The sequence below is a fragment of the Orcinus orca genome, chromosome 4 (genome assembly GCF_937001465.1).
Source record: "Orcinus orca chromosome 4, mOrcOrc1.1, whole genome shotgun sequence".
Lineage (NCBI taxonomy): Eukaryota > Metazoa > Chordata > Mammalia > Artiodactyla > Delphinidae > Orcinus > Orcinus orca.
The window spans coordinates 134,333,419-134,357,700 of NC_064562.1; the positions used below are offsets into that span (position 1 = coordinate 134,333,419).

The following is a 24,282-nucleotide window of genomic DNA, read 5'->3' on the forward strand; positions in this document are numbered from 1 at the left end:
AAATCTGTATGGAACCACAAAAGATTCCAAATAGCCAAAGCAATCTTAAGAAGAACAAAACTGGAGGCATCATGCTCCCTGATTTTAAACTATATTACAAAGATATAGTAATCAAAACAGTATGCTATTGGCATAAAAACAAAAACATAAATCAGTGGAACAGAATAGAGTCCAGAAGTAAACCCACACATTTGGTCAATTAATACGATAAAGGAGGCAAGAATACACATGGGCAAAGGACAGTCTATTCAATAAGTGGTGTTGGGGAAACTGGACAGCCACATGCACAAGAATGAACCTGGCCTACTCCCTTACACCACACACAGAAAGTAACTCAAAATGGATTAAAGATGTGGATGTAAGACCAGAAACCATAAAACTCCTAGAAGAAAACACAGGTGTTACCTTGACATTGGTGTTAGAGATATTTTTTGGATCTGACTCCAAAAGCAATGGCAACAAAAGCAAAAATAAACAAATGGAACTATATCAAACTAAAAAGGTTCTGCACAGTGAAGGAAACCAGCAACAAAATAAAAATACAACCTCTGAAAGGGAGAAGGTATTTGCAAATCATATATCTGATAAGGAGTTAATATCCAAAATATAAGGAGTTGTATGAACTCATACAACTCCTTAACAAAAATACAAACAACACAATTTAAAAATGGGCAGAGGATCTGAATAAACAGCTTTCCAAAGAAGACATACACATGGCCAACAGATATGTGAAAAAATGCTCTACACCATTACTCATCAAGAAAATGCAAATCGGAACCACAATGAGATATCACCTCATAGGTGTTAGAATGGACAGCATCAAAAAGACGAGATGACAAATGCTGTCATAGATGTGGAGAAAAAGGAACCCTTGTGCAGTGTTGGTGGGAATGTAAATTGGTGCAGCCACTATGGAAAACAGTATGGAGTCTCCTCAAAAAACTGAAAAATAGAACTACCATAAGATTCAGCAATTCCACTTCTGGGCATTTATCCAAAGAAAACAAAAACACTAAATCAAAATGATATATGCACTCCTATGTTCATTTGAGCATTATTCACAATAGTCAAGACATGGAGACAACCTAAGTGTCCACTGATTCTCTCTCTCTCACATGCACGCATGCATGCAGACACACACACACACACACACACACACACACACACACACACACACACACAATGGAATACTACTCAGCCATTAAAAAGAAAAAATCTTACCATTATGACAATATGGATGGACCTTGAGGGCATAATTCTAAGTTAAATAAGTCAGAAAGACAAACACCATCTGATCTCACTTACGTGTGGAATCTTATAAACAACACTCAAAGATTCAGAGAACAGATTGGTGGTTGCCAGAGGCGGGGTTGGAGGGTAGGCAAATGGGTGAAGAAAGTCAAGAGGTACAAAATTCCAGTCATGAAATAAGTCAGTCATGGGGATGTAATGTACAGCATGATGACCAGAGTCAGTAATGTTGTGTTGCACATTTTGTAACTTTGTATGGTGACTAGGGAAAACTAGACTTACCATGGTGATCACTTCACAGTATATACAAAGAGCAAATAATTATTTTGTACACCTGAAACTAATGTTATATGTCAATTAAACTCAAAAAAGAAAGAAAGAAAATGTCAATTGGTTCCAAAGTGACTAATATATTAGGGAACAATTTGAGCATAACACATTTTGCATTTGCTTGTTCACAATTCTGTCTCCCAGAAACCGTAGGTGAATAAAGAAAGCTGCACCCAGTTGAAATGAGCCACAGAAATACACAAAACACCTCCATCTCAAATATCTACCACCTTCTTCAGTTTACCATATGTGCTATGAGACACACCCATCCACTTCAGGTGTTCCAACCTTCTATCCAATTCCAGAAAACCCTCTTTCCACCATTTCATAAGCACTCAGAAGGTGCAAACCTTCTGATGTACACATCCACAAGCAAACTTCAGGTCTTTTTAAAGGTAAATTGACCTATTTATCCAGTTATTTATGTATTCCTTAACTATTTAACATGTGTAAAACTATGCTACCATTTTTATTAGATTCCTATCTTTTATTTTGTGTCACTGACAAAGTTTTTGAATATCATGTTCCTGACCCTATTTTTCCCATAAGCCTTATGGTTTTTAATTGAACAATTTTGCATAGCACACTGATTTTTAAGAACATGCATGTCACCTTATAGCAGAACTAACTGTATAGCCAAACAGCTGAAGAGAAACAAGGTCAAAAACATACAGACCTCACAGAGTGAAAAGAGTTGAAAACACTTAAGACCACAAAATAAATTCCAGGTCTGATATATATTCCAGGATAAGATTAATTTTTGTCAGTGTTATTTACTGGAGATACATTTGATGAAAAATTCAAGGATTCTATTTACTACAAATCTAGAATCCCCAGGACATGAAGGAATGCACGCAAAAATTTAGAAAAATAAAAGCCGCCTTCATTCCCTATTGCTATAGTAACTAGGAAGTATTCTGCTTTACGTAACTTAAGTAAAATACTGACAGAAACTTACAATGCCATGTGGGAGCAGTCGAATTCAGAGGAATCCTTAAAAACAAAACAGAACAAACTCTTATAGGACATTCTCTTGCAAAACTCAAAATACTTGTTATCAAGACCTATCCAGAAAAACAATCATCTGAGAAATACCACATACAATTTATTATAAACGGAAAAAAACATTTATTTTCCTGAGAAAAAGAGTAGCCTGCTGAAAATGACTCCAATGTTAACTTTGAGTCAAAGTACGTTCGTAAGAGAACATGAAGCAAGTTCAGCTTTATTTTTTAAGTCACCGAAAAAACAGAAGACTCTGTTCCTGAAACACAAGTGACCTTTACAAGTAGCAAATAGTTTCCTCCTCAATCACCCGTACTTCTGACCATGGTTACTTTCATGTACCACATCTTTCAAGTTGGAATTGCCAGTGAAGTAATCAAGGTAACATTTGTTTAACCTAGCAATCATTTACTGGCCAGCTGCTGTGTCAACCACATTCTGTCTCTGGGATAACTTTCCAATTTACCAATTCAGTTGCTTTTCCACTGCTGGTACCAATTTTTCACTCCAGGCTGTTTAAAGAACAATTTCAATTAAAACGACATTATCTTTAGACCAACTTCATGTTTACTGCCCAGGAAATCATAAAATGTGGTATGCAAAAATTTCTGGCCACATGACAAAGATGAAAGAAGAATAAAATAAGTAACTAGCTTCTGATTATCAAAAAAAAAAAAACTAACCACCTTGTTTTCAGATTGGATGTCAATTAAGTCACTCAATTATATTTTAAATCCCTAATAAATAAATATTATGCGTCCATATGGTAACTAACAATTCCAGAGAGAATAATACAATTTTTGAGCAGCTAACTTCTGTAGACTTTCATTTCTGTGCTTTACTATAATTCCCTAAGAAACAAGCTCACTGAAGTCACCGCTTGATTAAAAAGCAATCTGCAAGAACTTTCAATAAAAAAAATAAGCTGGTTAACAAAGTAAAAGCAATTCGATGTAGAAAAGACAGTCTGTTCAACAAATGGTGCTGGAAAAACTGGACATCCATGCACAAAAACTAAACCAGATATAGACCTTAAAACTTTCAAAATTAACTTCTCCAAACGCATAATAGACCTAAATGTAAAATGCAAAACTATGAAACTCCTAGAAGATAACATGGAAGAAAACCTAGACAGACCTTAGATTTGGTGATGGCTTTTTCAGCTACAATACCAAAAGCACCAATCCATGAAAGGAAAGTTAGGTAATTTTGACTTCATTAAAATTTAAAATTCTGCTCAGCAAAAGATACATAAGAAGAATGAAAGACAAGCACACACAGAGGGAGAAAATCTTTGCTGGTATCTAATAGATAAAAAGAACTCTTAAAAGTCAACAATAAGAAAACAAAATGGGCAGGAGGGGAAACTGGAGGAAGGTGGTCAAAAGGTACAATATATGTATCTTCCAGTTATAAGATAAACAAGTACTAGGGATGTAATGTACAATTAAAATCATCTACATATTTCTTCATTTTTAAAAATGTGTAAAGACATTTTTACTGATTTGTATTATTAAAAGTTTTAACTTCAAAAACAAGCTAAGTTACAAAACTCTTCTCCTTTCCTTGGAGCTCCATTTAGCTAATGCAGTGTAATACTGGTAAGAAAATGTAAATCATATTGAATTTTTTTTTTGTCTTTATTGAGCATTTGACAAGCATTCCTCTTTCAGGAAAACCTTGGAGTTAGCAGTACAGTGATCCTTGTAAAACTCTTCCACAACTGAGCCATTGATTATTGGCAAAGATCATTAAATTCGTTGTCTTCTACTACTTTTAATAGTTCCATAAACTGGCAATGATTAAAATCATTCACACATAAATGAATGAACTTAACAACTGAATCCATAACACTTTTCATAGAGTCTACGCAGAGAACTGAATGCAAATATTTTCAATATGTATCATGAAATAGAATTAAGCAATATTAGAGAAAGAGAATTAGGGAAACATTAGTCTCTCTTTTAAAATATTCCATAAATCTTGATTTTTTTTACCTTCCATACCATGCAAACTTTTTTTAAAAAATCTACACTAAAAGTTCATTTATTTGGGCCATGTATTGACAGTTCTTTGTAAATCTGTAAGTCCTTTGAAACAAACTATGCAGAAAGTATTAATTCTGTGGTGTCTCGTGTCACATGACTCATCTAAAGCCAAAGAAACAGACTTGCAATGTTTCAAACTTTGGCTCAATTGATCTTTATTATTAGAACAGCCACGTACTCTACAGACAATTATTTGACCTTTCAGTTTATGGTTTTTCCTCATAATTTTCAATAACTAAAATAATTTCTCCTGTAATCTCTCCAACTTAAAAGGTTTTTTTTCCTTGGAGCAAGAACCAAGATGGCCAAAATTACACTCTCAGCTACTGCTGAAATCATATGCAATTCTTTAATAGTACATTTACTTCTGAATTTTGGCAACCAATTTCATACTTCTTTGAATTGTGAAAGGAAAGTTATCAAATTTACTCTGTATCTGCTGAAAATCTCTCTTCATACTGTAATCTTTATTACTTTTAATTTAACGTTTTTATTTTAAAAAATAGATTTTGTTTTACTCAGCTGCAGAAAACACAATTGCCATTATTGTGAAATCTGTGGCATACGTTCTTCCATTCTCATTTTATCCTTTATTGTTCCGGTTGTGGTGCTAGCTTCTGCAATCCACCCAATTCTGCATCAGTTGTATACTTTATATACTATTTTTCCGTACTTCATTTTTATATTAGAAAGCTAATATAATGACATAGTAATTAAAATAACCATGTTATAATAAATAAAAATATACATAAAAACACTATATATAAAGACACATATAATACTTCTATATAATTACTAATCATAAAGGTATCATTGCAACTCATTCTGTCTGAATAAAATATTCAAATACACATTACAATGTTATATAGGTGTACAGAAAAAATCATTTGATTTATCTTCAGAAAACTCATTTAAATCATTCCACTGACATGTATTAAGTCAGTGGCATGTTTCTATAAAATACTGAAAACAATGCACATGGCTGACACACACCTATAATACAACAATATCTCACATGATGTAATGGAAAAGTAAAATGTTATCCTAGCAAAGAATAAAACCGTACTTAACAGAAAAAATATTTTACACTGCTTTAGCTTTTTTTAGTTAAATTTTAATAAATAAAATTAAATAAAAATTTAAATTCAGTTTCCTCAGTCATACTAGCCAGATTTCAGGTGCTCATAGCCACATGTAGCTAGCTGCTATAATACTACACAGTGGAGGTCTGTACACTTAAGGTTAAATAAGGTTATTTTAAAGTGCTTTTTTAAATTCAGAAAGAGTCATGTACCACAATGTTCACTGCAGCTCTATTTACAATAGCCAGGATGCGGAAGCAACCTAAGCGTCCATCGACAGATGAATGGATAAAGAATTGTATATATGTGGCACATATATACAATGAAATATTACTCAGCCATAAAAAGAAACGAAATTGAGTTATTTGTAGTGAGGTGGATGGACCTAGAGTCTGTCATACAGAGTGAAGTAAGTCATAAAGAGAAAAAAGAATACTGTATGCTAGTGCATATATATGGAATGTAAAAAAAAAGTGGTTCTGAAAAACCTAGGGGCAGGACAGGAATAAAGACGCAGATGTAGAGAACGGACTTGAGGACACAGGGAGGGGGAAGGGTAAGCTGGGATGAAGTGAGAGAGTGGCGTGGACTGATATATACTACGAAATGTAAAATGGATAGCTAGTGGGAAGCAGCTGCATAGCACAGGGAGATCAGCTCGGTGCTTTGTGACCACCTAGAGGGGTGGGATATGGATGGTGGGAGGGAGATGCAAGAGGGAGGAGATATGGGGATATATGTATATGTATAGCTGATTCACTGTGTTATAAAGCAGAAACTAACACACCATTATAAAGCAATTATACTCCAATAAAGATGTTAAAAAATTTTAATTAAAAAAAAGTGCTCTTTTAAAAGAGATATGGAAGATTTGATTGCAAGTAAGTTACTTAGATTTCCCCCCCCTTGGCCCTCATTTTTTTAAGTTCTCAATGTAAAGAAAATAGAATTATTAATTATTATAGGGCTAGAAGGTAATAAAGACCAGTTACTGTAATCCTCCTAGCACTGCACTTTAATTTTTTCTTGTTTTACTAAATGTCTTCTTTTTCTGTTATATAATTAGAAATCTAAAAATATAAGTAAACTGATTCCACTAACTTCATGGAACTCTTTTTTATGCAATAACACCAAAACTTATACCAATCCCCACTAAAATTTCCTGCATTGCTGGAGTGCATAATGCATACAACCACTGCTCAGAGAACTCTCTAGGGATCTGAAATCTTTTCTCTGAAACTAGGCCTAAAGCATTAACTGAACTTTCAGTGTAAGAACTTAACACCTTCAGAAAACTATTTAGAGAAACATGGCACTTTAAAATTTAATTTTACACGTGATATTGATGGGTACATAAAATATTCAAAAACAATCGCTAATAGGTACAGGGTTTCTTTAGGGGGTGATGAAAATATTCTTAGAGAGTGGTGATAACTTCACATTCTATGAATATACTGAAAACTACTGATACATATTAAATGGTGACTTTTATGGTATGTGAATTGTATCTCAATAGAGCTGCTATAAAAATAGTTCACAAATGCCTCCTACATTTATGCACAAACTATCAGTGAAAAGACAAGTCTCTCTCAGTGACCACATATCAGATATGCGATATTACTGTTTCATATATTGAAATAGGATATACAAAAAAACTCATATAATTCCTGTTGGTCTTAAATATATCATGGAAATGCATACAAAATGATCTGTAAGAGTAGATACACACAAAAGAGATAATGTAAAACTTTAACTTCATGTATTTTGCTCTAATTTTTCCATCATGTTGTCATGTGTTACTTGTGTAATGAAAAATAAATGTTATGAAAACCTAATAACTTGGTTGATATACGTATCTCCCTTCATTTACACTTTCCCTCTACTGGAAATACTTTCCCCAACCTACAGAAGCACTGTTTTCTTTTGTTTTCTTTTTTTTAATAAATTTGTTTATTTTATTTATTTTTGGCTGTTTGGGTCTTCGTTGCTGTGCGCAGGCTTTCTCTAGTTGTGGAGAGCAGGGGCTACTCTTCATTGCAATGCGCGGGCTTCTCATTACTGTGGCTTCTCTTGCTGCGGAGCATGAGCTCTAGGCACACAGGCTTCAGTAGTTGCAGCACGCGGGCTCAGTAGTCGTGGCTCGCAGGCTCTAGGGCACAGGCTCAATAGTTGTGGCGCACGGGCTTAGCTGCTCCGTGCAGGTGGGATCTTCCTGGACCAGGGCTCGAACCCTGGTCCCCTGCAACCATCCCTGAAGCCTGCTAGACTGTTGAATTTCCTCTTATTTAACATATTGTCCTTTTTATTTAAATGAATTGGAGCTGCTGCTGTTTGTTGCCAAATGCATCTATTTCATAAAATTTCTATGGAGCTGTTGTGATCAGAAGCACAAGGATGATGAAAGTACTCCAACAATATAAATATTGTCTGTTTGACTGTTTCTTTTTTAACCAAACTACTCAGCCTGGATTCCCAACGTTCTTCTAATCACACCTCTGGTTTGGCTGAATGGCCAGAAGTTGGCTGACATACTCAGGCAGGAGCCATCTTGTGATGAGCAGACAAACCACCACCACAAAACAAATGCAGAACTTCTGGAAGACATGTAACATTGAATCGCTTTGATTTATCCCAAACTAGAGGACTAGGGTCAGGAAGAATGTACCATGACATCTGCTCTAGGATTCCCAGCATTCTACAAGGCTTCTTAGGTGGTATTTTTCCACTAACATCTACACTAAGTGGTTCCATTTGGAATCTAAAACAAAATGTTATCATCCACAAAAGAAAAACATTTGGTAAAGAAACTTTCTTGTTCCAAACACCTAAAAGGACTTCCATAAACAATAAAGAAAAATAACAGATTTTAAACAATTGAAAACATTTCTTCCAAAAACTAAAACACATTGGAAACCTGGTGCTGAATCAAATTCCCAAACAGCAGAACAGCTGTAATCACAAAATAACTGCAAAGAAAGAGAAAAACATCTAAACAAAGTGTCCAGTTTAATATCTAACCAATCGGCTTCTTTAAAAGCTGTATTTCACTCAAATCACCATATTCATGACAAAAGAAAAAAAAAATGTCTACAAGGTAGGCAAACCCAAGGTAGTAAAATACCAAGGGATCAACAGTTGTTTTTTTAACCCTTAAATTACATATTTTCTAAGAAGGCCAATGGTGAAAATAACTTATACACTTATTCAACATGTTCACTGAATGTGAATGATTAAATACTGACTACAAAACGAATCAAACTTTTAGCTAACTATATTTATGTTCCAGATACTCTGCTAAGACCTGGGGAGTAAAGATTAATAAGACAATGCACTGTCTTTGAAAGTTTACAGTGTAGTAGACGACCCCATCCTCCCAGCCCCTTCACTCTCACTCTCCAACTGTCCTACCTCAGAAATGCTGTCCTGTCTCAGAAATGTCACCAACTTCCACCCATATGGCACAAGCCAAATATTTAAAAGTCATTCTGGACTTTTCTCTTTCAACACACAATTCATCAGAGTTAAGCCCTATCGGTGTTAGCTACCCCCAATCTCCAATAACATACAACCAGAAGCCGACCACTTCTCACCAAATCCACTGCTAAGGCCCAAGTCCAGGTCACCATCAGATCACTCCTCCACTATAGCAACAGACTCCTGCCTGGTGTGTCTGCTCCCTCAAGCCTGTTCTCCACACAGCAGACACACTGCTCTTCTCAAGGCATGAACAGAATCACATCATTCTCCTAACTAAATCTTTTCTGTGACTTCCTACTGCTGCTGTAATTAACCTCATAATCTGACCTGTAACCACCTCTCTAATGCCATGCCCTACCACTGGCCCATCATCATTAACCACTAGCTTCCCTGGCTTTGCTCTTGTCCTTTGAAATTCGTTGCCACCTCTGCTACTCCCTGGGCTCTTATCCAGGTCTTCTTCATATGGCTGCACCCTTGTTGTGTAGGTCTCGGTACAACCTGACAGCCCAGCTAGATTGCTAAAGTAGAAACTCATGGCCAAGGCATTTTATCCCACTGTTCTGTTCCATTTTTTTAAGTAAGTTTTTTGTGGAAGTATGATACAACAACAACAACAACAACAAAAGAGAAACTGTAAGTGCACAGCTCAATGAATTCTCACAAAGTAAACACAACAAACTCACAAACTAGCACACAAAGAAACAGCACCCCAGAAGTCTGCCCAGGTCCCTACTTCCAGTCACTAAGTAACCACAACCCTGATTTATAAATTACCTTTACCTGGTTTTGAACTTTACATAAACAAAATCACACAATACGAATTCATTTGTCTCCAGCTTCTTTCACTCAGTCTTATGTTTCTGAGATTCACCCATGTTGCTAAGCATAGCTGTAATACATTCATTATCATAAAGCTTTATAATCTTCCATTTCATGAATATGCATTTGTACAGTTTGAGACAACTTCCCATGGTGTTGCTATGAAAGTTCTTGTACAAATCTTTTAGTAAATATATGAACGCAATTCTACTAGGAATATGTCTAATGGAATTGCTGTATTGCATCACATGCACATACTCAGCTCTAGTTTTCCAAAGTGCCTGTACCGATTTAAAAACCCAGCATTCGCATATGAGAGTTTCAGATAATTCTTGTAAATATTTGACATTATCTGTCTTTTCAATTTTAGTCATTCTGGTGACTATATCATGGTTTGCATTTCCAAGATGACTAATGAAGATGACCATCTTTTCACAGTTACTGACCATTTAGATAACTTCTTGTGTGAAGTGCCCGTTCAAGTGTTTGGCCCATTTTTTTTTTAATCGATTTGTAGTTTTTAATATATTCTGGATACAAATTCTTTTTGAGACAAATACATTACCAATATCTTCTCCCCCTCAGTTATTTGCTTTTTCATTCCCTTTATGGTATTTACTGTTCTCCAATTTATCATTTTGCCCTTCACACAGTGCTTATTATTTCTTATTTAAGAAACCTCCACCTAACCTAAGATTATGGCATTCAACATTTTCCTCTAAAGGTTTACTGTTTTTACCTGACATATTTACATTTATAATCATATTAAACTGACCTTTTTATATATGATGTGAGTTAGGGATAAAGTACCTTTTTTCCATAAGAAAATTATTTTGACCTGACACTATTATTGAACATGCCATCCTTTTCCCACCATGTTGTTAATGCCATTTTTGTCAAAAGTAATGTCTTTTTGTCTATCCTTGTGCCAGTATAACAGTATTAAATTATAATTCCTTTATAATATGCCTAAGTCCTCCAGTTCTGTTCTTTCACTTTAAGGCTGCCTTGGTAATTCATGACCCCTCGGATTTTCGCATAAATTTTAGAATCAGTTTCCACCAAAAGATGAAAATAAAAATAAAAACTTGCTAGAATTTTTAATGAGATTGCACCTTTTCGTTTTCTGTGTTTTTTTGCGGTACGCGGGCCTCTCACTGTTGTGGCCTCTCCCGTCGTGGAGCACAGGCTCCGGACACGCAGGCTCAGTGGCCATGGCTCGTGGGCCCAGCCGCTCCGCGGCATGTGGGATCTTCCCAGACCGCGGCACGAACCCGTGTCCCCTGTATCGGCAGGCGGATTCTCAACCACTGCGCCACCAGGGAAGCCCGAGATTGCACCTTTTGAAATCAACTGACTTGTGCTTTATGACTCAGCATATGGTTAATTTTGGTAAGTGTTCCATGTGCATTATTTGATGAACTATCATTGGTTACTATGTTCTATATATGTCAATTAGACCATGTATGTTAATTATATTGATCAGGTTATCTTTCTATCCTTTCCAGTTTTATCTTCCTGCTTACTCCATCAGCAGTTGAGAAAGATGTGCTTAAGTCTTCCATCTGGATTGCTTTCACAGTTGGAACATGTACATCGTCTAGTGTATAGACCATCTTTATTTTTAGTAATGCCTTTTCCTTAAAGTCCACTTTGTCAAATACTAGTAAGGTTACACCTGATTTCTTTCCATTTGTACTGGCACAATATATCTTTTTCCATCTTCTATTTTCAGGCTTTCTTTGTCTTTATATTTTAAAATTGCCTGTTGAGGGACATTGGTTGGTTCGGGGATCCAATCCATTAATAACAGTGTTTTAATGGAAGCACTTAACCCACTTAAATTTTATATAAATATTAATCTAGTTGGATGTATAGATACAATTTTGGTATTTACTTTCTATATGACCCAGTTCTTTTTTCCTCACTTCTTGCCTGGCTTTTTTCATTAATAAAATTATCTTATCAATTATCTCATTTTCCTTTTCTTGTTAGTTACAACAATCTTCTACTATTATTTTAGATAATTTAGTTAGATAAATTTACCTGATAATGCTAGAACCTCGAAACGCCTTAATTCCATTTGCTTCCCTCCTGCCTTTCAAATTGTTCTACCATTATATAAACTGTGTATGTTCTTAAACTCACGAATCATTACTATAATTGTTTGGTACAATCAATATTTATGTTTACTCACCCATATATTTACCCTTTGTTGATCTTTGCCCTGTTCTGAATTTCTGAGTTTCCATCAGGATTCATTTTTCTTCTCCCAGAAGAGCTACCTTTACTTTAGTATTTCTTTTGGGGCAGGTCTGCTGGGTTTCGCTTGTCTGAAAACATCTTTAATTTTTTTTTAACAGTATGACTTATTAAACAAATTTGTAAGGTCTGAAATTTATGTTGTCAAAATACACACTTTAATGCCATTATCTTTTCAAATTTGTTTCTGCCCCATTCTCTCTCTCCTCTCCTACCAACACTCAAATGCCCTAACATCTCAAACCCATCCTCTCCTCACTCAATTCCATTTTATTAGATTTTTTTTAACAAAGTGCATGTACATGGTGATAATGTTAAATGCCCATATTACATAGAGTCACAATGTAATCTCTGAGCACTTTAAAGAAGTAAAAATCAAGAATTTTAAGCACAAGGAAGATGAAGCACCTTCCAGCTTCTGGCAGAACAAAGGGAGAAAATTTTCTTCTTCCCCACAGTGCATGGTGATGTGTTAACTCCACATCCCTACTTTCACATTTTTTGAGACAAGAAGGGATAAAAAGGAACTTGAATCAGAAATGTGCAGAGGGACTTCCCTGGAGGTCCAGTGGTTAAGACTTCGCCTTCCAATGCAGGGGGTATGGGTTCAACCAGGGATCTGGGAGCTAAGATCCCACATGCCTCGTGGCCAAAAACCAAAACATAAAACAGCAGCAATATTGTAACAAATTCAATAAAGACTTTAAAAACGGTCCACATCAAAAAAAAAAAATCTTAAAAAAAAAAAGAAATGTGTAGAGATTTTTCCCCACTGTATTTTGCTCAAGACAATCTCCCACAAAATAAGTGGGCAATCTCTTTATTATATGAGACAAAAAAAAATAAAGAAACCTCATTAGGACAAGAGAACTAAGCATAAGAGGGAAAAAACTGGAAATGGCACCTTGATCAAGAGAATATAAAAAATTTTTAAATAAAAGGAACATTGGAGTCTATTAGTATTCTTTTAGTCATCTTCCTCTTCAACCTTTCTTCTTCTTCCACATCATCACCATCTTCATCTTCTCTTTCACCTTCATCCTCTTCATCATCAACATGTACCAAGTCTCCATCATTATGAACATCAGCTGCTTCTCCTTCTCCTTCTTTATCATCAATAGGTTCAATAGATATGGTCAAATATCATCTTTGATGAACTCTCTTAATTTGCATGCACCTGCACCCATATCATCAGTGAACAAGGTGAAGAATGTCTGAGATTTTTTTCATGCTACCTCTTCAAGACAGCTTTATTTTGTGTCTGACATAAACATTTCATCAGGTCCTTCCCAGATTCCCATTTGATTTCAGTCAACATTGAAGATGGGTCGCCACTCTTACTGAGATAAAATGAGTTGCAAAGAAGCTTATTTTAAAGCAAGGATTTTTAGCAAAATTAAAACATGTCTGTAATATGATTTAATATCTTCAAATTCTGTCACTTCAGTTGAGAAGATAATTCAGCATCTCTTCATTCTCATCCCCAAGCCAGGGAGTCATCTGCACATGGTCAGCAAACATTGCCCGTAAATTTGGGATCTGGGAGATCAATTATGACCTCCTTTGAAGGGTTTGCAGAGTTTGTTAACACTTTTGTTATATTTGAAAATTTCCTCACTGGTTGTTTGTAAAGTCTGTCAATTTCAATTTATACAATATCTGTGTATCTAAATGCTTCCTATTGTTCTTTCCCTCCCTTCAGCGAATCCAGAGTAGCAAATTTTTCTTCTGGCTGGGATCTGGACATAGTCTTTGTTTCCAAATTTGAAGAGTGAGTGAAGACACGGTTGAGGCTAACACTGTGAAGCAAATCCAAAGCACAGTCACACAGGGAGATGATCACATTTGAAGAGGCCCAGAGAACTATACCTTCATTTTAAAATATTTTTGCTGGGTATAGAATTCTAGATTGGCAACTATTTTCTATTACCTTAAAGATATATTTCAGTTGTTGACTATCTTTACTACCTTTTTTTTTATCTTTTCTGTTAAAAGGCAGCTATCAGTCTTATTGTTTCATTTTTGAAGGTACTGTCTCTTTTTTTTCTGCCTGCTTTAAAGATTGTCTTGGTTTTCCATAGTTGTACTAAGATATACCTGAGTGTGGCTTTCTTTATAGGAGTGCTGCTTGAGGCTCACAGAGCTTCAATTCATCAGGTAATGTTTTTTAACAGTTCTGGAAAATTCTCAGCCATTATTGCATCGAATTTGCTTCTTCCCCATTTTCTCCCTCTTCTCCTTCAAATGCTAAATGATCCTAATGTTACAGATACATGAGATGTATTCACTGTCTCACATATTTATTTTTAGTCTCTGTGCTTCATTTTCAATATTTTCTATTGACTTCTTTTCCTCTTCACTAATCCTGTCTTTTGCTTGTCATATCTAGTATCTAATTCAAACACTGAGCTCTCAATTTCAGTTCATATATTTTTCTTGTCTAGAATCTCCATTTGGCATTTATACCTCCCAATTTTTTAATAAAATTCTCCATCTTTTCATCTGTTTGGTTCATTTTTTTCTTCCATTTGCTAGAACGTATCAATCATGTTCATTTTAGAGTCCTCATCAGCTAACTCCAATCAATATCTGAATCCTAGGTCAGTTTCCGTTGCCCAGCTTTTCTCATGGTTTTAGTCACATGGTCCTATCTCTTAGCATCTAGTCAATTTCTATTAAATGCTGGACGCTGTGTAGTAAAAGAACTTTAGAGGACCCAGATATTATATTTCTCCAGGGTAGGCTCACCCCAACCTCTGCCTGGCAGAGTGGAATCTGTTCACTGCAAGCTAATCAAGCAGTGAGCTGATTCAACGCTGGCTGCAGCTGTGGCAGACTTCGGCGGGCCTCAGTTGATCCTACTCCTACAGCACCACCCTACAGTGCTTCCACATGAAAAGCAGGATGTGCACTGAGAGGCCCTCCACAGCAACATGAGCCTGTAGAACACTCTGCCTTTCAGAAGTTTGTGGTTTAACTTTACGGCAGCCTCTCATGCAGCTTCATAACTCCGCAAATGTCTCGAGTAGGAGACAGCAATGTTTTTGAGTTCCTTTGGGTCTCCAGTATTGTCACTCCAACTTCTCAAGACTGCCAAAAGCTCTACCTGTTTCTCTGTGCTCAAACACTAACCTCTACTTGGGCTGAGGTCAAATGTTCAGCCTCTTGCCCGTATCCAGAATCAGCAAAGCTCTGACCACTTCCTCAAGAAAAAAAGAGGCTACAGATGATTGATTCATCTGTTCAAAGTTTTCTCCTCTCTGGAATCACAGTACTCTAGTACTCTGCTTTAACAGCTCTCTGATGGCCTTACACAAATCACTTTTATGTTTAACCTGTCTTTTGTAGCTGCTCTCAGCAGTAGTATCAGTGTGTTCAAGTTCTTATCTGAGATAAGTTTTCTTGCCCTGTTTTATTTTCTTTATACCCATATCACTATCTTTCTTTATAGTACTCACTAAAGGTGTTTTATGTCTATCTTTCCCTGCTGAAACATAAACTCCAAGACAGCAAAAGCTTTACTGGATCCTCAGGGCGAAATCAGACTAAAGATTGTCCAACCCTGGTATCCTTCCTCTTTCTATCATGTTTGACTTACCCTGCCTATTTCTGTTTCGTAAAGAATTCCAGGGCTTCCCTGGTGGTGCAGTGGTTGAGAGTCCGCCTGCCGATGCAGGGGACACGGGTTCGTGCCCCGATCTGCGAAGATCCCACATGCCGCGGAGCGGCTGGGCCCATGAGCAATGGCCGCTGAGCCTGCGCATCCGGAGCCTGTACTCCGCAACGGGAGAGGCCACAACAGTGAGAGGCCCGCGCACCGCAAAAAAAAAAAAAAAGAAAAAGAAAAAAAGAATTCCAAAGAGCCTCATCATTTCTCAGTATGAGAAACGAGAAAGGCTAATTCTACACATATATATTCTCAGCAAAGAACTATTACTCCACCTTTCCATGTGTCCTCACTTTTTCCTCCATGAGAGAGAGAAATTAGAGTAAATATACTTTGGGTTTCTCTCCTTCATGGTTCCTTCTCTTTATCTAATTGTTAAGACCCTGACAGTCACTCCTTTCCATGCCCAGCCCCCTGCTGTGCATTAAGCAGACCCGCCATCAGGCTCAGGGCGTGCCTTCCACAGCAGACTGCAGACCTGTCTCTGTCTCCCATGCTCTCTGAGATGCTGCAAACTGAACCTGTGAGTCAGGCCACAATTCTCCGATGGCTGATGGACAAATATACTCGGAACTCCTCTGCAGGCCCAACTCCTGCCACAAAGACCAAGATTTAAGAAGCAGAGTATCAAGTACCCACTCTGTACACTCCTGGTACAAAGGGAAAGATTCAAGCAGCGGGGTATGGGCAGCGATCCAGCTGGTGGTGCAGTAGGACGTGAAGCTCACCCTCTCCCCCAAACACATCGAAGATATGTCTACGTGTGGAACAATTCCCACAGAATATCCAACTCAACACTGGCAGAAGACCTCAGACTACTGAAAGGGCAAGAAAATCTCCGTGTAACTGGGCAGGAAAAAAAAAAAAAGAGAGAGAGCGAGAAAGGAATCAGAACAGGACCTGCACCCTTGGGAGGGAGCTGTGAAAGAGGAAAGGTTCCTTCACCTTGGGAAGCCCCCTCACTGGCAGGTAGATCAGCCGGGACAGAAGGGGAGAATCAGGCCCTCGGAGGAGAACTTCAGCAGCCGGTTTGCGGCAGCCAGAGCAGAGGGAGAACTGCACAGACGGTCAGTGCCGCAGTCCTGCACCCCCCAGCCTGACACGTGCTGGCAAGGGCTGGGTGCTGGAACTCGGGCTTTGGAGATCAGAACTGGGGAGAGTACTGGGGATGGCTGTGTGGAAACAGCCACGGGGGTGGGGAATCCAGTGCGACTGCAACGAAGGGTTTATGCGGAGAAAGCCTGGGTCACCTTATCGGCCAGTCGCCATGGTTTGGAGGGTGCAGGAGAGAAGCGGATGAACCCGGGTTGCAGCCTTTCTCCCCGTGCACATGCTCGCAGCGGGCAGGACACTGCCAACACGGGCTCCGGGGGCAGTCGCAAGCCACCACTGCTGCCCGCCCAGATGCCAGGAGTGGTTACGAGACCCCCGCCACCGCCCTCGCAGACTCCAGGAGTGTCGGGGAGCCGCCTCGGCTCCCATCGTGTGTTCCAGGGACACGCCCGAGCCTCCACTGCCACCCCCTGCCCACCTCCCCCCCACCCCGGACTGAAAATCACCCGCGCGTCTGCACTTCCCCATCAAGGGGGTATCAACCAGCACACACTGAGGAAAGAGGCGACAGGCATTCACACTAAGAACAGCCCTTGGGCCAAATATAGTAACCCACACAAGCTACAGGGGGACGCCCAGACGTATGAACAGCCCTCCAGGACCACAGGAGACAACTGTTCCTCCTAAACTCACAGAGTAAGAGAAATATATAAGTAAAACGAAAAAACAGAGGAACCACTCCTAGTTAAAAGACCAAGATTCCCCTGAAGGAACAAACAATGAAACAGACCTCTTCAGTCTAATAGACACTGATTTCCAAAAGCAGAGAATGAAAATACTGAAGGAATTAAGAAAGGCCATTCATGGAAATGCAGAGTTCTGGCAAAAGGAACTACAAACTATAAAGAGGAACCAAGACAAATTAGAAAAGTCACTTGCAGAGACGGAAACTGAGCTAAAGGCAATGAATAGCAGAATGAATAATGCCGAAGAATGAATAAGCGACCTGGAAGATAGAATAACAGAAATCCCCCAATCAGGACAGCAGACAGAAAGCCAAATTAAAAAAAAAAAAAAAAAAAGAAAGCAATATGAGAGACTTATGGGATAATATAAAGTATGCCAATCTATGCAAAATAGGGATCCAGAAGGGGAAAAAAGAGAAACGGGGATCAAAAATGTATTGGAAGAAATTATGGCTGAAAACTTCCCAAACCTGAAGAAGGAAACAGATATCCAGGTACAGGAAGCACAGAGGGTCCAAACAAGATAAACCCAAACAGACCTACACCAAGACATATTATAATAAAAATGATGAAGGTTAAAGACAAAGAGAAGACGCTAAAGGCAGCAAGAGAAAAACAAAGAGTTAGTTACAAAGGAACCCCCAGAAGGCTATTAGCTGATTTCTCTACAGAAATGTTGCAGGCCAGAATGGACTGGCAAGATACAGTCAAAGTCCTGAAAGAGAAAAATCTGCAACCTAGGATACTCTACCCAGTAAGATCATCATTTAGAATAGAAGGAGATATAAAGAATTTCTCAGACAAGCAAAAACCAAAAGAATATAGCAGGACTTCCCTGGTGGTCCAGTGGTTAAGACTCCGCACTCCCAATGCAGGGGGCCTGGGTTTGATCCCTGGTCAGGGAACTAGATCCCACCTGCCGCAATGAAGATCCCGTGTGCCGCAACTAAAGGTCCTGCATGCCACAACAAAGATCACACGTGAGGCAATGAAGATCCTGCGTGCTGCAACTAAGACCTGGCACAGCCAAATAATAAATGCTTCTTTAAACATAAAAAACATAAAGAAAAGAATATAGCGATACTATGCCTATCCTAAAGGAAATGGTGAAAGGTCTTCTCTAAACAGAGAAGAAGAATCTATAGGAAAGAGAAAATCACAATTGCAAAGTAAATCACTTAAATAAGCTAGTACACAGATTATAAAAGAAAAATAGAAATTAAAAAATTTCTGTGAAAGTTATGACAACCACAGTGAACAGCAAAAGGATGAAACTGAAGATGTAAAAAAGGACATCAAAATCATAAATGTGGGGGAGGAGAGTAAGAAAATGTAGACTTTTTTTTTTTCCCTAGAATATATTTGAGCCTATATGACCACCAGTCTAAGGCAAATAGAGATAGGAAGGGGTTAAACATACTTGAAAAACAGGGTAACCACAAATCAAAAACATAAAATAGATTCACAGAAACCAAAAAGAAGAGAACATAAGTATAATACAAAAGAAAACCATCAAACCACAAAAGGAAAAACAAAGAGAAAAAGAAAGGGACAAAGAAGAACTATAAAATCAACAGGAAAACAAGGTTTAAAATGGCAATAAATACATATCTATCAATAATTACTTTAAATGTCAATGGACTAAATGCTCCAATCAAAAGACACAGAGTGGCAGACTCTGTGTCTTTTGATTGGATAAAAGAACAAGATAAAATACAAGAGATATTTGATAGATAGATACACAAAAGTGGATTAAAAAAACAAGAGCTTACACAATATGCTGCCTACAAGAGACCCACTTTAGGGCAAAGGACACACACAGGTTGAAAGTGAGGGGAGGGAAAAAGATATTTCATGCTACCGGAAATAACAAGAAAGCAGAGGTAGCAATACTCATATCAGACAAAATAGCCTTTAAAACAAAGGCCATAAAGAAAGATAAAGAAGGACACTACATAATGATAAAGGGATCAATAAAAGGATTTTACACTCAGCACCCAAATACATAAAACAAATACTAACAGACGTACAGGAAGAAATCAACAGGAATACAATAACAGTAGTAGGAGACTGTAACACCCCACTCACATAGATGGACACAGCTTCCGGACAAAGAATTAATAAGGCAACAGAGATCCTAAATGACACAACAGAACAGTTAGATCTAATTTTTTCATGACATTACATCCAAAAAGAAACAGAATACATATTCTTTTCAAGTACACATGGAACATTCTCTAGGACTGATGACATACTCGGGCACAAAACAAGCCTCAACAAATTTAAGAGTATAGAAATGATCTCAAGCATCTTTTCTGACCACAACAGCATGAAACTAGAAAGGCCAAGTTCTGAGAACTTACCAGGCCAGTTTCCACACAAAAACCTCTTGCAGACAATGCAAGAGGATGCTCTGGGAAAAGAAGGGAAGAGGCACTGCCAACAGAGCAGAGCCATTTGGAGCGTTCAAGAAAAGACTGGATTCATCAACAGCCCCTTTGGAATACTTGAATAATAGGCTGAGCAGGTGGCGATGAAAATGTACAATCTGTGCTGCAATCTACAGGTACCAAAACGTAAAGGTATGTGCTAGAATAAGAGCCAGTGCCTGCAGAGGTGGTATTTGAACTGTGGTTTGAAATACCGAAGAAAATATTATAGAAAGAGAAGATGTTGGAGATTTAAAAACAAAGGGTTGTTGAGAGCTTTAGCAACATTACATGAACGGATTTTGGTCTTAGAGCAAGTCTGAGCAGGTAGACAGTGCAAGGAAATGTATCTCAAGCTCCAAACCATCTGGGAAAATACGCAAAAAGACTTCTAACTAAGGGAAGAATAGACTACGATACAAACAACTGGGCACGTTCCATCAAATTATCAATGGGAAGCATTTACAGTGGAGCAGTGGTTTCCAAACTCAAGCTCTATAACTGGCCTGAGAAATCCAGAATTCTTTTGCTAATGCAGTTTATTTTAAAATAAAAGTAAAAATCTGAAGTATCAAGAAGGCTTAAGGACAGAGGAGACTGAGTCTCTTCAGACCCCAATCTCAAATCCTGGTGGCCAACACAGAACGAGGTTGAGGTGCTGTTTAATGCTCTGAACCAGTGGGCATCGGTGAGTGCCAAGCTGCACCTCTGGGGGGACGGGGGAGGATGCAACAGACGATGATAGCGCTCCCCAATGAAACCCTCAGGTGCCTCTATACCCCGTCCCAAACTAACAGGGGCTCACACACACCAATAGGTGCAATCCTCACTGGTACCTCCAAGTTCTTTGGTGTTAAATGGCCACCTAGGGGCCCTTGGCCTTGTCCACCAGGACTACTGGCACCACAAGTGCAAATATAAACTGAGAAAGAGCTATGCCATGTGCTCTCTCACAGGCATCGTTTTCCAAACACTACCCCCAGTACCCAGCTTATGTTCCATAACCATAAACATAGGTAACCACTGGCTTGAGGAGAAGGACCACACATTTGAGAGCTGCAGGTAGTTCGCTCTGGAGCTATGGGGCATATTAGAAATGACTTAACTAACTGGTCCCAATTTACCCACAGAGGAGGGAAGGCTCGTTATCTCCATTTGAGAAGGCTCAAAAGTTTCCAAGAAGAGAAGACTGTGGTAAGACCAGTCAACCTCCTTTCTCTGTGCACCTTCTGAATCCTGGCACCTCCAAAGTTAAAATAATAAAAAGGGACTTTAAGAATATAATTCAAGGCTGGGAAGCAGCTCTCCCAGTTTAACATAACAAGGAACAGGACCAAAGCCAGCAAGCGGTAAATCTTTGCCATTCGAAAGGTATTGACTGTTTTTCAAGTGCTCCCCCAGGAAGATATACCACTGAGAGTGTCTTCCCCTGCCCTGCCCGGCAGCACAACTGGACAGAGCAGAGACCGGCCGACAATCCACCCTGAAGACCAGACTCAGAGAAGGAAGAACTACAGGAGGGAGGGAAAAGGTGCATGAACTAAGGGGTTAAAGGGATCAAAGGTCTTAGGTGAAAAGAGCAGGCTTATAGGGGACAAGGAGACCTTCATCAATACCCTTCTGAATTGTGTCAAAAGTACAACTATTACTTATTCAAAACACAAGCATAACATAAGAAGTAAAAGAAAATAAAGAATGGCAATCATTATGTGAATGTAACATTACCTGAACATAAAATGTATAAAATCAATAGCACTTTGGGTGGTAAAGTGAGAGGACTAGGTATACTGGTATGTAAAAACAAATAATGTAAAGACATCAAAGAACCACAGGAATACATAATGCAAAACTGGATGAGCTATGGTAGCACTGTCAGCCTCTTTACGTTTCCTATATGCAAGTCTTTTTTTCAAAATAAAAATTATAATCATCATCTGCTTAGCAATAAGCAGCTGTGCAAGACATTAACCTGACCACTACACTAAAATTTTCAGAGATAACAAAACAAATATCAAAAGTCATTAACAACCCCTTAAAAATTGTTATTTTTATCATTTTCAACTTATTTAGGTTATCTTTTTTGTCACATAAATGTTTGGCTTTTGAAAACCTTCACGGTAAAAAAAAAAATTAACTGCTGAGAAAATTAAGATCTTACAGAAAAATAGTAAAAGCCGTTAAAAATATTTTCAGGTTTATAAAAATAATTAAAACAATTAAAATAAGGCAAATCAATAACATTTTCCACTTAAACTGTAGTGAAGACTATATTATGAATTTCCATTTTCCATCACCTGCACTTCAGAAATCTTTCAAGAACCTCAAGCAACCCCACTCCCTACATCAAGCAGTTTCAGCAATGTGGTGATGCTTAAAAATGTATTTTGCTTGCAGATAATACATTATGATATGTTTCACGTGTCAATCTGGCTCGATGGTAGTACCCAGCTATTTAATCAAATAGTAATCTAGGTGTTGCTGTGACGGTGTTTTATAGACGTGGGTAACATCTACAATCAGTTGACTTTAAATAAAGGAGATTACTGTCAAAGCTGTGTGTGGCCTTCATCCAAACAAAGGCCTTAACGGCAAAAACTGAGGTTTGCCTGAGCAGTTCTGCCTCAAGACTGAAGCATCATCAGCTCCTGTCTGAGTTTCCAGCCTACAGATTCCAACCCGCCACCCACACAATCCTGTGAGCCAATTCCTTGAAAACACACACACACACACATCCACTGGTTCTGTTTCTCTGGAGATCCTAACCGATAAATGCACATTCAGAGAGACATTTTATGTGTAGTTCTCTGTTTCAGTATTCTTTATCTTTCTGACTTTATGATCCTACTTCCCTTAGGCCCACCTATACCATCTCAGCTCCCACCCTCCTCATGGAACCCACCAAATAAAATTCTTGGGACTGAGTTTCCTTTTCCAAGTTTTTGTTTAACAATATCTACACCTCTGCTTTTCTATTTCCATCCCTCGGGCCCTTCTTTTTCTAAAGATTATGAAAGAACAGTAATGAAAACAACTGGCATAAAATAGGATGAAAATTCTCATAATATATAGATATACATTTGCATATACAAATTCCTGCAGCAAAGAGACTTCAGATTGCAAAAGACTATCTACAGTGTCATAGCTGCTTAACTATATGTTTTTAAAGGTAAGGTACATTTTAAGCTGGGATTTTCATTCCAACACAGAGCTCAGAAATGTTTCTGTGTGGGAGATCAGTTCAGTGCTTTGTGACCACCTAGAGGGGTGGGATAGGGAGGGTAAGACGGAGATGCAAGAGGGAGGGGATACGGGGATATATGTATACATACAGCTGATTCACGTTGTACAGCAGCAACTAACACACCACTGTAAAGCAATTATACTCCAATAAAGGTGTTAAAAAAAAAAGAAATGTTTCTGGGCAATTAGCACTGCAATTGGGAAATAAAAGTTAAAGTATAATTTCATTTACAGAAATCAAATTCTAAATCCATAAAAAGAATGTGCTTATTTTGAAATCCAAACATCCTTGTTCATGGATAACTTCTTTTTTAATGATGAAGTATATAAACTTCAGACTTACAGAAGAATTGTCTAGTTAGATATTTCAACAGTATTTTAATGCTAAACTTTCAAGGTATTCAGGTTCCTTAAAATTCAAACATTTCAATGCTTTGTCAACTGGAATCAATATCTATTAACTTAGCTTTATACATGCCTTAAATAGTACAAAGAAAAACATATTTTAAATATTTAAAACAACAATCACATGCTCACCTCCCACATCAACCTGTAATCCATATTTTCGTCCAAGTCTTCGGGCATTCTCTTCTCTCCAGCAAACGGTCCAAACTTCTCACCCTGAGTAGTAATGATTACATTGAAAAAGGATTAGTACAATAATCAATAATCAAGTTACTAAAATAAACTATTATTTCTCTTCTGGAAAAATTTTTTTCTCCAAAGCCTTATGCCCAATGATTGAGACGCATTAAAATATTAATTAACCCAACACAAGATATTTACATATTTAAAATCTAACTTAATCTATTTTAGCCAAAGAGCCTAAATCCACAACACAGGAGCCAACAAGAAAGGGTTAAATCGCTC

At 37.9% G+C, this 24,282-nt stretch overlaps 1 protein-coding gene across 2 annotated transcripts in view; it reads right to left on the reverse strand.

The window, feature by feature from the left end:
* The window catches only part of PRDM5 (PR/SET domain 5), a 206,545-nt gene that overhangs the window by 163,902 nt on the left and 18,361 nt on the right, over window positions 1-24,282 (reverse strand). For both annotated transcript variants that reach the window (XM_004265091.3, XM_004265090.4), the window contains exon 2: window positions 23,950-24,033. In XM_004265091.3, the coding sequence (XP_004265139.1) occupies window positions 23,950-24,033 (84 nt within the window). The remainder of the gene's footprint in view (window positions 1-23,949; window positions 24,034-24,282) is intronic.